General features: G+C 41.0%; 1 protein-coding gene across 1 annotated transcript in view; it reads right to left on the reverse strand.

Moving 5' to 3' along the window:
- The window catches only part of sardh (sarcosine dehydrogenase), a 48,664-nt gene extending 37,896 nt beyond the window's left edge, over nt 1–10,768 (reverse strand). The window contains exons 1-7 of the mRNA XM_030436851.1: nt 10,495–10,768; nt 8,267–8,456; nt 7,273–7,409; nt 6,205–6,383; nt 5,012–5,191; nt 3,120–3,243; nt 2,438–2,538 (exon numbers count right to left, since the gene is read on the reverse strand). Of these exons, the coding sequence (XP_030292711.1) occupies nt 2,438–2,538; nt 3,120–3,243; nt 5,012–5,191; nt 6,205–6,383; nt 7,273–7,409; nt 8,267–8,451 (906 nt within the window). The 5' untranslated portion in view covers nt 8,452–8,456; nt 10,495–10,768. The remainder of the gene's footprint in view (nt 1–2,437; nt 2,539–3,119; nt 3,244–5,011; nt 5,192–6,204; nt 6,384–7,272; nt 7,410–8,266; nt 8,457–10,494) is intronic.
- Between the last annotated feature and the right edge of the window lie 2,656 nt (nt 10,769–13,424).

A 13,424-nucleotide genomic window follows, 5' to 3' on the forward strand; every position in this document is an offset into this window, starting at 1 on the left:
ACAACCTGATGGGTCATACAAGAGGAGGATTAACTGTTTTTCTTGATTTTAATTTAATTTAACGCACATTGATGTCTATCAGTTAACTAACTGACTATCAAAGGTGCACTATTCAGTTTTTGAGAAGAAATTTTAACCAGAAGAAAAAAGGTCGTCATTGTCTGTTTAGTTTGTTGTAGTTTGTAGGTGTAAAAAAAAAAAAGAAAATACCTCTTTTCATCTTCATGACTGAATAAACAAACTGACCTTTAATGACTTCGCAATTTCATACTGTTTTACTTTGTTTATATTTTGCGGACCCTGTCAATTTTCTAGCTTCAAACGGTGTTCTGGGGACTTTATTTTCAACTGAGAACAGCTTGTTTATTCAGATATGGGGGGGGGGATGTTTCTTGTGAGTTTGAATTTCTTCTCCAAAACTCCTTTAATTTCTGCATAAGAAGACCATTATTAAGATGTGGGAAGTTTGCTGAAAAGCAGGGATTCACCAAGCTGTTTACCTCGTATTAAAACAGATGATTTTCCCTTTAATCCACCATGAATCTCACATGGTATTCAAAGCTTTTTGGCCCTTTACACAGTGGCACCATGTACAGTAGAAGATATACAATACAGTACATAACAACCATTAAATTACCAACGGCAGATACCATGACATACCTTAACAAGCCATAGCAGTTCTTTACGTATGGTATGGCAGCTGCTGACATACCATGAAATCTCCATTCATGGCACAGCAGAGAGCAGCATTCATCCCCTCGAGTAAACATTCTTATAGAAATGTCTAACGAATAGCTTCACTTGAAGTATGCCGTGTCATTTGCATTCATTCCATCGCGAACGCTTTTCATTTCGAAAGTCAACTGGCTCTCTGGGTACAAAACTTAAAATACCAGTGAACAAGCTGACATTTAGAGAATGGCGCACTACATTTAACAAAAGACCAAAGCATTCTCTCCCTCCCTGTGCCGAGTAAAGCACACACTCCATGTGATCAATACTCGGCGCTGAACACATTCCGTACCTCCGTGCACAGATACATTTAAACCCACCACAGCCTCTGAGGGGAAAATCACATCTATTCACAAACAGGCGTGTGGTCAGCATGAGATGTTTGATCTGACGAGTCGCGCGCCCCGTGGGAGCAGATTTCCTGACGGCATCCGAGTGTGTCATTTTCTGTGTGGGCTGATGTCTTTGGACGTGATGTTGCAGTAATGTTGGCTAAGCTGCTCTTAAACTACATAGCACAGGGAAGCGCTGACAGTCCGCCCAAAACCACCGGCCTCTGGAGGATGAGCGCATTTAGGCATGTGTACAATAACTAAATCCAACACACACACACACAATGTCAACAACCACAGAGCTACAGTGGAAAATGTACACAAGCATATGTGTTACATCTGCATACAGAGGCCTACCCATAATGCCCCCCACCTCAAACACACACATTATGAGCACTAAGGCCTGCAAACAGAACAATCTCCTTCTCTCTCCTACACAAACAAGCACACACACATTTCATTCCAACACTCACTGACAACAGCCTGAACCATCACAGGTGGAAATCTATGATGCCACAGTGCCCTCTGTTGGTCACACAGACTGAATGCAGACAGATGAAGAAATCAAGTAAAAAGGAGCAGTGTAATCCAAGTTATACACTTTAAAGAGGCACCATGTAGTTTTGGAGAAGCAACTTAAACCCAGGATTTTGGTATTCATAATATCATTGAGCGATGTGATTAATAACTGAATAAACAAGCTGTCCTCAGGCAAAAAAATAAGGTCCCCAAAACACGGTTTGAAGCTTGGAACGTGGCAGGGTCTGCCACATATAAACAGTGTATGAAGTTGTGTTGTCCTTTAAGGTCAGTTTGTTTATTCAGTCATGAAAAAGAAGAGCGTTTGTTTATTTAGTTTAGGTATATAATCAGTTGATAAAGATCTTTGTCTTCTGAATAGAATTTCCTCCCCACCTTTCAATGAATAATGACATATTCCAAAAATTGTCCCAGGAGAATAGCGGCAATGTATATTTTTTTTAGAAAAGTTGTAAGATGCTATAAACATTTGGCTTGTTTATATTGTACTAACAATTAAACTAGCCTTATTTTGAAATGGGCAGCCATACTGTACAAGCTCTAGAAATGCTGACACTTACATTTTTGAGTATAAAAAGTCCCCAAAAACATTTTATACTGTTACATTGAAGGACATCTGTAACCACATACCAGAAACTTGTCTACAGATGTTTACAGACGCTTAAGAAACTTAATACAAATGATTTTATTATGATTGTTTCTTATAGCACTTTCCTAAGCTCTTCTGTTGCTTCACTGAGATTAACATATCATAGATTTATTTGCAAGTAACTATGCACCTATGAACAGAGAGATGACAGATGGAGGTCAGTTATGACAGATGGAGGCCCTACCTGTATGCCTTCAATTCTCTCTGTGACCACATAGGCGTGATGCATCGCGATGAGAGGAACCTTGACTCCGGCCATTTCCCCCAGCTTGGTGGCCCACACCCCTGCATGTAACACACCGAGAGAAAATGTCATACAATTCTGAGCAAATGCATCTCGGGCAAAAACACCTTAAACATTGTACCAAATTTTGCATCGGGTATCAAACCCAAGTCATTTCAGATTGTGGTGCCAATCCCTCCTGCCCAGCAGGATCTCTACTCCCCGCTGTTCCCCATTACCTGATCTACCCCCGTCTACCTGCACACCTGTTCCCACTTCCTTAGGTCTGTATATGCACCGGCCCACTTTCATTCATTCCCTGCCAGAATGTTTACCATGCTCCAGCTAAAGTGTTGCAGCTTTCAGTTACCTCTGGACCTCTACTACTCAGTCTAACCCTCTCTAGATAAGTTAGTCTGTTCTTCTCTGCCTGCAAGGTTTTGACTTCTCCCTATCCATGACTTGTTAGTCTCTGAGTATTTGCATTTCACTATGCATGTTTGCCTAGGCAGAAAGATGTCGCTAATACCTAACAGTTACACCAAGACCACATGACAGAAAACGTTACGTGTCAAATAAAACCAAAACGTGTTTAACCTGTACTTTTTAGGGACTTCAGGATGATGTCTTTTCTGAATCTCACCTGCACAGTTCACCACACAAGGCGTCTCGATAGTCCCATGAGAGGTCTCCACCGCCTTCACCCTCTTTATACCAAAATCATCTGTCCGCACTTGGATACCAGTGACAGGGCAGTTCTCAATCACCTGATTCAAAGAGGACAGTGTGGAGTTACTCAACAGGCAACGCAGAGACGATACATGCTCTGCTCTATTACACCCCTGTATGTGAAGTATAAAGGAGTTGTACAGTAAACCAGTGGAATAATATTTGACCCCTTTGAGGTTGTGAGAAAAAAGCATTTTCACAAGCACAGCCTGCTGTGGCCTGTTTCCCGGAGGTGCTAAGCTTAGCTGAGGTTCCTCACATCTCTAAATGCAACATCAATCAAAGAAAACAAATGAACAGTACAATGCAAAGAGTCTGCCACACAGTGATCACATGGTTTCAAGTTGATTAAGCATCGAAAGGCTAAGTAAGGTAATGAAGGAGTCATGACATCATTTTCATTTGTTGAAGATAAACTACTTGTAATTTGTACTTGTTTTTACAACAGCTTTTTTGGATTTCTCCATTTTTGACACTGCTTTTGTTAAAAAGCACTGCCCATCCTTAATATGCATTTCTTATACAGGCTAGAAAGTTTGAAATGTACGGCCTTGTGTGTTGCATACACTCACTGCCACTCAGGACTTCATTCTTTTGAAACAGCCATTAATTTCCAGCTGTAGGACAGGTAATGGCGTGGCTATCTACAGTAGGTTGTCTTGCTCAGATAAGGGTGCTATTTTTACGCAGTCGGTGTTGTGTCACACCCAAAAAGCTGCAGCACGGCAGAATCACTAAATGGCTGGAGTTGCAGATCTCAGAGCAGATCTTTGTATATGATAGAAATCTTTAAAAACTACATTCCAAATGTAAACAAAAGTATAAAAATGACTTAACACAAAAGGTCAAAGGTGCACTATGTACTTTTTGTAAAAAAATAAAAGCTCCAAACTGTTTATATAAATACTATTAAGTAGGTAATAATAGCAGAAACTGTTTTAACAATGTAAAACCGTTTAAATTTGTGTTGTCCTTTGAAGACAGTTTGTTCCAATTAATTTTTTTTCACTTTTCACACTCTAAAGCATTTCTTTTAAAGATTTTTGCAAATTTTATACGAGTGGGATTTAATACATCTGGGCAAAGTTCATGATTTAATGCACACAGAAAAGTTTGCAGAACTGAACTGAATCTTGAATCCCATGCGAATGGTCGTGAAAGCTTCTAGTTACAATGTGCTGTAGTGTACAAGAGGGGAGATTTCCCCTATACCTAAGGTGTGGGGGTGTTGTTAGTATTAGAACAAGTCTGAAAATCAAATGAGGGCCAATTCTCTTCGCCTGAGGTGTTTACGGGAGGGGAGATGGGATGACATTTAAATTCCAAATAAACATCAAATGATCACTGCCCTGGGAAACGCATCAGAGGTCACTGTGTTGGGAAGAAGTGACTAATGACTGTCGTAAAAGCATGCAACCCCTAATCTGTTGTATTTAAGTCAGAAAAATGTGGCACATTGCCTCTCTCCATGCTGCATGTACTAAAGAGATCTGATTCATACTGAGTCTAAAATTCTTCTGAGAAATTAGCAGCTCTCTACCTCAACAAGGAGAATTTCCCTTACAGAAAACTTAACTCATCTGCTCTTAAAAATACAAACGACAAGCTGCAATTCACAATTTGAACCAACGTCTTCATGTGAAACCCAACCCAATCTAAATGCTACTTGGCACCTCATGCAAATACTTCAAATATCTTATTTGGTTTATTTAGTCTATTTTATTCTATCTGACTAGTTTTGCGAATTTAATTGAATTGAACTGAAAACATTGTGTATACATCAGTCCGCACACCAGCTCACGTTACCGTGGCGCCCCTGGCGGATGCAGCCCGGGTCAGGGTGGTACAGGTGCCTGCTGGGTCCATGGTGCCATCTTTTGGCACGTACAGGGTTCCATACAGGTCATCAACATTCATCAGAGGATACAGGTCCTTGGTTTCCGCGGGTGACAGTACGTGAGACTCGATTCCATAAACTTTACCCAGCTAGAATAAGGAGAGATGGCGTGTTTTATTGGCTATGGCCCTGCATTTCATTTGAACAGGATCAGTTGTATCACTTTTATTCTGCATTAAATGAGAAATCTTCTAAACAAGACTTCCTGCATGTGCATCATTTGGTTTTAACTGAGGATTGCTCATCTAAGAATGTTTACTTCTTTTAGGGGCTCGACCAGTTTTTCACCATGTATTGGTTTGGTCAAGTTCCAAGTGAACTTTGAGCCTCCAGGACAAATAATGGAGATAAACTTAAAGCCTTTTCCTCAGTCATGTGCCACCATCTTGTTGAGCAAATAAACACCTGCATACAAACTCAAATATCAACTTTCCCTTATAGCACAGATGGGTCTGAATTTTTACGAAAAGTGTTTTTTGTTCTTCGCTGATTTAGTTAGACTTTGAGAGTGAAATTATTTTGAAAACAAGAATAAACCTGAATGTGTGATGATCTTCCCGCTCATCCCGCCTCACTGCCTTCACAGGGACAGTTCCTCTGCCCTAACATGTAGCCTAGCATTAGCAGGTGTTAGCCAGTTCGATATCTCCCTCTGCATCAATCATTAAGGCACTGAATCTGTCTCATTTCATCAACCGTATGTGAAAAAACTAAAGAAAATAAATGAGATGATAAAAATGAACATTTATTTTATAAGAATTTCATTATCTGTTCGCAGAGTGACACTTCATGGGGGAAAAGTTCTGATGAGGTGTTTCAAATGTTGGTATTTCATCACATGAAAAACAACACCAAAAAAACTCCTTCCAAAGCACACCAAAATCCGTCTCTGCATTAGAGTAGTATGATGTCCGTTGATAAGCCTTTATTCTTTATCTATAATATTATTATTCTTTATCTGTAATAATAATAATAATAATAATAATAATAATAATAATAATAATAATAATAATAATAATTATTATTATTATTATTATTATTATTATTATTATTATTAATAATAATAATAATATTATATTCTCGTAACAATCTCCACTCTTACCGACATGAGGCGCTTGTACTCATCCAGCCTCTGCTTGTTGGAGGCAATGAAGAGTCCCCCATTTTGGATCCAGCCTGTGTGGAGACCCGTCTCCTCCTCCAGGTCTTTGCTGATCACATTCCTGGTGTGGGCCAAGAGCTCCACCTCAACATCACTGGGACGGAGCTGCCACAGCAGGCCTGGTGAACAGAAACACACAATGACGGATTTACTGAAGAGCCTTAGACTGGAATGCACGTAGAGTGTGTGCGAGCAACAAGCAAGTGAGAAATGTACAGCGACCTTATCAAGATTTGATTAACCTGTTTGCAAGAACACACTAACAGGCAGATAAGAAATGACTAAAGTCCTTTGCAGACAAAATTCGGAGTAACGCCACAACAAAGACTCGCCTCTACACCATCTTTGTATTTCACACTGAACCAAACAGCACCGGCATAAAGGCCCTTCAGTGTGTCATTTCATACAGCATGCCAGTGTTGCGGAGCCAAAAGAGGTGTGACGGTACACATCATAACGTTGAGATCTTTGAGGAACCCTTTATCGTGCTTCCACCTGTAAGTCTAAAAATGTAGTGGCTCTCACTCGCGTAGAGGGATGCCAAAGACAATAACCACAACAACACAATAATGGAGGGTGACAAAGACATTGCGAATCAAAGTTTTTGCTTGAAAGTCACATCACATAATCGCTGCCAGTCAACTGTGGGAGCCACCTGGCTAAGTGACCAGAGACACTACCTGTTACCACATCACTGTTGTTTGCTCTTGTTACTCTGCCCTGTGCGTTGAAGTGAGGGACATGTCTCTTTTATTTGATGAGTGAAGGACTGTGAACGCCATCATAACGTCACACCCCTGAACTGCACTTCCAGCTTACCCTTACACACAGAAATCATTTCGCCTCTGTTACTATCTCCGCTGGTGGATCAGAGGCAGAACGAAGCTGTCACCCCCACAAGTTAAGAAATTATTGTACTGAAAAAAAAACTTGATCATCTAAAAATACAAAGAGAATATTCGGAGGCTCCTCATTCCCTACACAAGCCATCCTCTCATGGTTTGTTACCTGCAGTGTGCCAGGTGGTGCCAGCAGTTAGTCTGTCTCTCTCCAGCAGAACCACGTTGGTCATCCCCATTTTCGCCAAGTGGTAGATGGTCTGACAGCCCAGACTGCCTCCTCCGATCACCACGGCATCCGCTGACCTGAGGCAGGTGGCACAGAACGACAGCTGAGCTCAGGACATGACTTTCAAAGAGGGATAAGATGATGCCTTAACTGAAGCAAGTTTACTGGTACTTACTATTCTTGCGATAATTAGAGATGTTTGATGCCACTTGCATATCCGTCTGCTATGTAAAATATATGAAGATACAGCCTACAAGCGTTTTGCTAAGCTGAGCATGAAGAATGTCAAGCGGCAACCTCCAGGGAAAAAAACAAAATGGAGCCAACGTAGAGTTACAAAGAGCTGCAGTTCCTTGTATGGCCAAAAAAAAGTCAATCCCTGTGAGACCCTGTGTTAAACTGCTCATCTTTACAGCTGAATTAAACATGTTTATGGCCTAGTCTGTGTATACAACTCTACGGAGGATAGATTTTTATAAATTCAAATGTTTAACTTATATTAAGGCTCGAAGCTATGCACAATTGAGGGCGTGATCGTGTTGAGCGACAGTGTCTGATCGATTTTAAGTCACTGAACCTGTATTTCTTGGCCAGGTTTATGGTGTAGTGGCTTTTGATGCATTTTTTTCTGCAAATATTTGACAAAGAATAAGGCTTGCTGTGCAGTTTATTGCCCTATTTTTAGGATGTAAAATTGATTTATCTTCACATTTGCTTATAAATTCCTTATTTGACTGCCGAATGGAGGCGAAATGTACTTTACCTCATGACCTTGCAGAGAGGAGATGGGAAAAAGAACAGAGAGTGGAGGATAACAGAAAGAACTGGAGTCTCTGGTGAGTGCTGACTTTGGTCAGAAGCTTAACGGCTGTACACCAACATAGACACAAACACCCTGGGTGCCTGCTGTAGCATCTTTGTAATACAAGCTAACCTGGGTAAAGGTTTTGTGGGTCCAGATGAGGCTCCATCTTGCTGTTTGAGTGTCTTCTCGTAGGGAACACTTTTCTCGCTGGTAGGCTCTGAGCTATAGGACCGAGCAGTTGTCCGGCACAGGGGAGAGAGAGGAGGCCGCACCACCGACACCACCCGCCGCACCGCGCTCCCTAGGAAGGCCATGGCCCCTGTGTACAGTCAGAGGACACAAGAAGGTATGTCATGCTTACTGATAGTGAGGAAACAAAAATATCTTCACATGAATGACCTGACAAAGCTGTCTAGCTCGCTGACATACAGTCCTTTATTGGTGTCTCTGATTTAATTTGAATTGCCTATGCCTGCCACCATGGATGAAGGTATGGCTTGCACATTGTATCCCCCACAAAAACAAGTTATATCAAACAATAACTACGGATTCAAAACTAAAGAACTAGAGGGAGATAAGGTCACCACCATTTATTCATCCTCTATTTGTGTAGGAGAACCTAATGATTACTTATTTACAATTTAAAATAAAGAGATGTGTGTTGCAAAAATGTTATTCGTTTGAAGTGATTCCAACATGTTTAAATGCAACTTAAAGAGATATTCCAGCGTAAATTTAATCAATGGTCCTACACACCGTGACACCGAGTAAGACCCCCCCCCCCCTCGAGAGATCAAGTTTTCCGACCGCTAGCTTATGTAGTTTTGGCAACCTCAGAAAAGACAGCATGATAATAATACACTGCAGTCTATGCCTCCAACAAGAAACCACCATCAAAAAGCCACTCACAGCCACAAATACTGCTTAGAACAGCACCAAACTTCAGCAACAGTACAAATAGCCCTGACGAGTTGATTACCGAGTGCAGGTAGAAATTATCAATTCTGTTCTTTTCCCTGTCAGCTCTCGATAATAACTGTTATAAATTGGTAGGCAAGACACATGAACTTTGATTGCATTTCCATGGAGTAATAATCATACATTTTCATCCCTGAGCTCCGGAACTCTACTGCACTCGGTAATCGACTTATTAGGGCTTACCCACAACGAGCTAGCTGCTGCAGAGAGTGGTGAGTTGTGTTTTCAGTAGAAATCCGGCAAAGCTAGCAGATGTTTGATGCCTCGAACTATGTGCTGGGACCCTATTTGTACTGTTGCTGAAGTTTGGTGTTGTTCTGAGCATTATTTGTGGCTATGAGCAGCTTTTTGATGGCCGTTTCTTGTTGGAGGCATAGACTGCAGTGTATTGTTATCGTGCGGTCTTTTCTGAGGTTGCTAAAACTACATAAGCTAGCAGTCAGAAAACTTGATCTCTCGAGGGGGGGCTTACTCGGTGTCACGGTGTGTTAGACCATGGATTAAATTTACGCCGGAAAATACCTTTAAATTTGTATTCTAAAGCCTTAAGAACATTTAAAAAGATTCTGTTAGTATAATATTGTGAATGTAGTTTTGTTTGGGTACCATTAAACCAAACAGAACGTTCGCGAAAAGTGAAGTGCGGCAAGTCAGGTGGCTCGAGGCGTTATTAAACTCCAGTTGGAGTCAGCACACGCCTGCTTCCACCGGTGTCTTCGGTCTTTCTATGCTCTAACCAAAGGTTGCAAACTTGCAGCTGGCTGCGATCTGGACAAAACTGAAAACAAAATTCCTCAGTGAAGATCAAGGTTCACAGTGCTGTTTGGTCTCCCGAACACGATCAAGCTGTGACTTTAATATGGTCATTGAATAACAGGATTTTTGTTGTTTTTTTGTTTTGTTTTTTGCCGTACTGTAAGATCACTTTTCTCCGCCAGATGACCATCACATTCAGACGTAACTACAGTGGTGTGTGAAGCGTGCAATAGCAGAAGACAGGAGTCGCACCCTAATTACCTACAAACCAGTTTGCACATGTGCAAATAGAGAATGCAAAGAAACAGGTTTGGAGCTGCTTTGCATGAACACCTACACGTAAGTGCTCTTCTCCCCGCTTTGCATTGACTTCAGGTCATCTTGTGCATGAGAATAAGCTTGATTAGCAGAACGGGTTCTGAGAAAGTGTGTAGAAACTGCGGACACGCTATGAACTGTTAGCAGCATGTCCACGGACACGATCGCTTCTTCGTACTCCAGAATAACAGCCTAGTCTGAAGGCAGCGAACGTGGCATTACCTCCGCACGTGATCACACAACCAACAAGCAGCCAAAACACAAACCCTGCAACTTTCGTCACACTCTTAACTTTGCGCACTTACACTCGGTTCCGCCTGTTACAGCCTGGCCCGGTAGGAAAAAAAAGAATAATAAAAGCCCGACGGGGGATTAAGAAAAGGCGAAGAGAAAACAAAAAAATCAGACTTCTCCGCTTTCACTAGACTCGCGAAAAATGGCTGAATGGATGTGAAAACAAGCGTGTGACAGCGATCTTAAAAAAAAAAAAAAAAGTGTGGCCCCCGTGGCTGCAGATCGGTAGCTGACAGGTAATGTGAGATGCAGCTGTGTCTGCAGTTGTAGTTCCTGTCTTGATCCCTCCCCTCCTCATCCGACCCGACTGCACGCTGCACTGTAGGCTGCTAAACACGCAAAAGTAGGGCAGTCACATAAGGGCAAGGCAAATTAATAACTGATCTTGGACTAAGTGTCAAAACCCGACCGACATGTCAGGCATTAAAGGTTCATTATGTAGTGTTTGGGAAAGCGATGTTAATCAGAAGTGAAAGACAAACTGTCTTTGTTTCCATGACTGAATAAACAAACTGACCTTAAAGGACCAACGCAATTTCATACTGTTTTGCTTTGTTCACATGTGGCGGACCCTGCCAACTCGCTAGCTTCAAACAGTGTTCTGTGGACCTGATTTTCCCCTGAGAACAGCTTATTTATTCAGTCATGGGGGGAAAAAATGTATTATTACCTCATTGATATTGTAAATATTTAAATTTTTAGTTTGAATTTCTTCTCAAAACTGCATGGTGCCCCTTTAAGGTAGGTCCGCTGAATGTAAACAAAGTGAAACGGTGTGATGTTGTGTCGTCCTTTCAGCAGGTTAGTTTGTTCTTTCAGTTGATGAAGATCTTTCTCTTCTGATTGAAATGACTTTTCTCTCTCCTGCCCCTTTCAGGTAAAATGCCCCTTTCAGGTAAAATACATGGTGTAAAAACTTGCAGAAGTATTCTCCTTCAAGGGGTTAACAAAAGTCCAAGACTCAGCAGGGTGCAGGATGTGGTGCTGGTTAATATTTTTTCTTTTTATGCCTTGAGTAATTTAATTGAACCAACCGAACAGTACAGAGGAATGTATGTGTAACTGTAGAGAAATTGTAGTTTCTTGGCTCTCTCAGGGTTTCTTTGATCAGTCTCTTTTTTCCAAATTTGAGTAGAATTAACTTTACATAAGCTGTTTTCTTCTATTTAAATTGTGTTGATCTGATGTGTGTGTGTGTGTGTTGGGGGAGTGTCAGGGTAGCAGCTGTTGTTGCAAGTCCTCGAGGTCCACAGACCAAACCAAGCAGAAGTGACACATCATCATTATTAACATATGACATCATGTATGAGGAGCAGTTATGTGTGTGTGTGTGTGTGCGCGTTTCTGGGGTTCTTGCAGTAGAGGAGTGAAGGTTGAGATGAGAGAAGCCCCGACACTGCTGCCTCAATAACTCGACATTATGAAACCTTATGCTGTGTAGCACCGAGCCTAATGCAGCTTCTCTGCCTGCCAAGTTGACCCCAGGAATCCCCACCTCCAAGCCGGCAGCCAATCAGGCACTTACTTTGGGTTCCCTCCCGTTATAGGAGGTTCTCTCCGGCTCATACAGCCTTCAGCGAGATCTGGAGGGTTGCAGAAAGTCTCTATCTTATGTACTGTCTGTGTGTGCATGTGTGTGTGTCTGAAACCGAGAAAATGGCCGGCACCATACTTTGGACTGTGTCGTCGTCTTGAAACCCTTTCCACGGGGTTGTATAACAGTTTTTGAATGGTAATCAAGTGCAGCGGGGCATTAATACACACACACACACACACACATGCATACACACATTTACATGCATGTGCAAGTGCGTGTGCAAACAGTAAATCTATATGCACATGGGTTGTATGTTGGGACGTAACTTTTTCATTCATTATCTGTGACACGCTCTCCCAGAGAGAAATAAGGTCATGTAATCTGAAAAGATTGAAGCATGTGCAGACAGCTGAGGTATGCTTCAGGGTAGCAGGGTGTGTTTACATGCAGCCTTGTGTCTCTGCCACGTGTGCCAAGGTTTGTGCGTATGTGTCCAGAGAGAGAACAAGAAATAGTTATTAGATAATACATTTATCAAATTACTTGAAAGATTTAAAGTTATGTCGTAACAAATGTATTATTGGTGCATAAGAGGTCTGTTCTTACACCATCACCTGAGAATATACACAGGATCTGGTTTGGCTCATTACCTCGGTGATAACAGAACAGCCAGGCACCATTTTTAATGTATTTAAAATGTGTTAAGACTTAAAACATTTCTTTTTGCCACTGCTTTTAACTGAAGCAATTCAAGTCTTTGAACTGCATTATTACTCTGACTCTACAGTCTTGTTTCTTTTAAAGCTTCTCTATTTTAGCCTACTTGTTTTGATGTTTGACTCTTAATGTTTTTACTGGTCTTAAAATGCTATTTTTTTTATTTTTAATTTTATTTTTTATTTGTATTTTTTTTAATGCAATTTTTAATGTCTTTTAAATGAAATGTTTATGTCTTTTAATGTAATTTGTGTGTGCCTGTAAAGCACTTTGAGTTGCCTTGTGTCTGAATTGTGCTATACAAATAAACTTGCCTTGCCTGCCTTGCCTAAGTAGTAACAGTTATTGTACACAACATGTAGCAATAGCATTTAAACATTTGTTGACCACTTATTTCTAAGAACAAAATGAGGATTGTGCTCATGATCATTATTGTTGAAGTAGAAGATCAATAAATGAAATGCAAAAGTATCTTGAGAACCAACTTTTTTTTATTCTAGTCACAAATGCAGACACTAGCTTGTATCTGGCCCCCCTAGCTCTTGCATATAAATCTGTATTGTACCCTCTTGTATTGGGTTTTAGTACAACATCTGATGATATACTAACCATGGTATACTCAGTTTGTTCTCTGTCCGCATACATTTTGGTTTGTAACTAATTTAAAAGGAAATGCACCACATTCAG

The sequence above is a fragment of the Sparus aurata genome, chromosome 12, assembly GCF_900880675.1.
Source record: "Sparus aurata chromosome 12, fSpaAur1.1, whole genome shotgun sequence".
Classification (NCBI taxonomy): domain Eukaryota; kingdom Metazoa; phylum Chordata; class Actinopteri; order Spariformes; family Sparidae; genus Sparus; species Sparus aurata.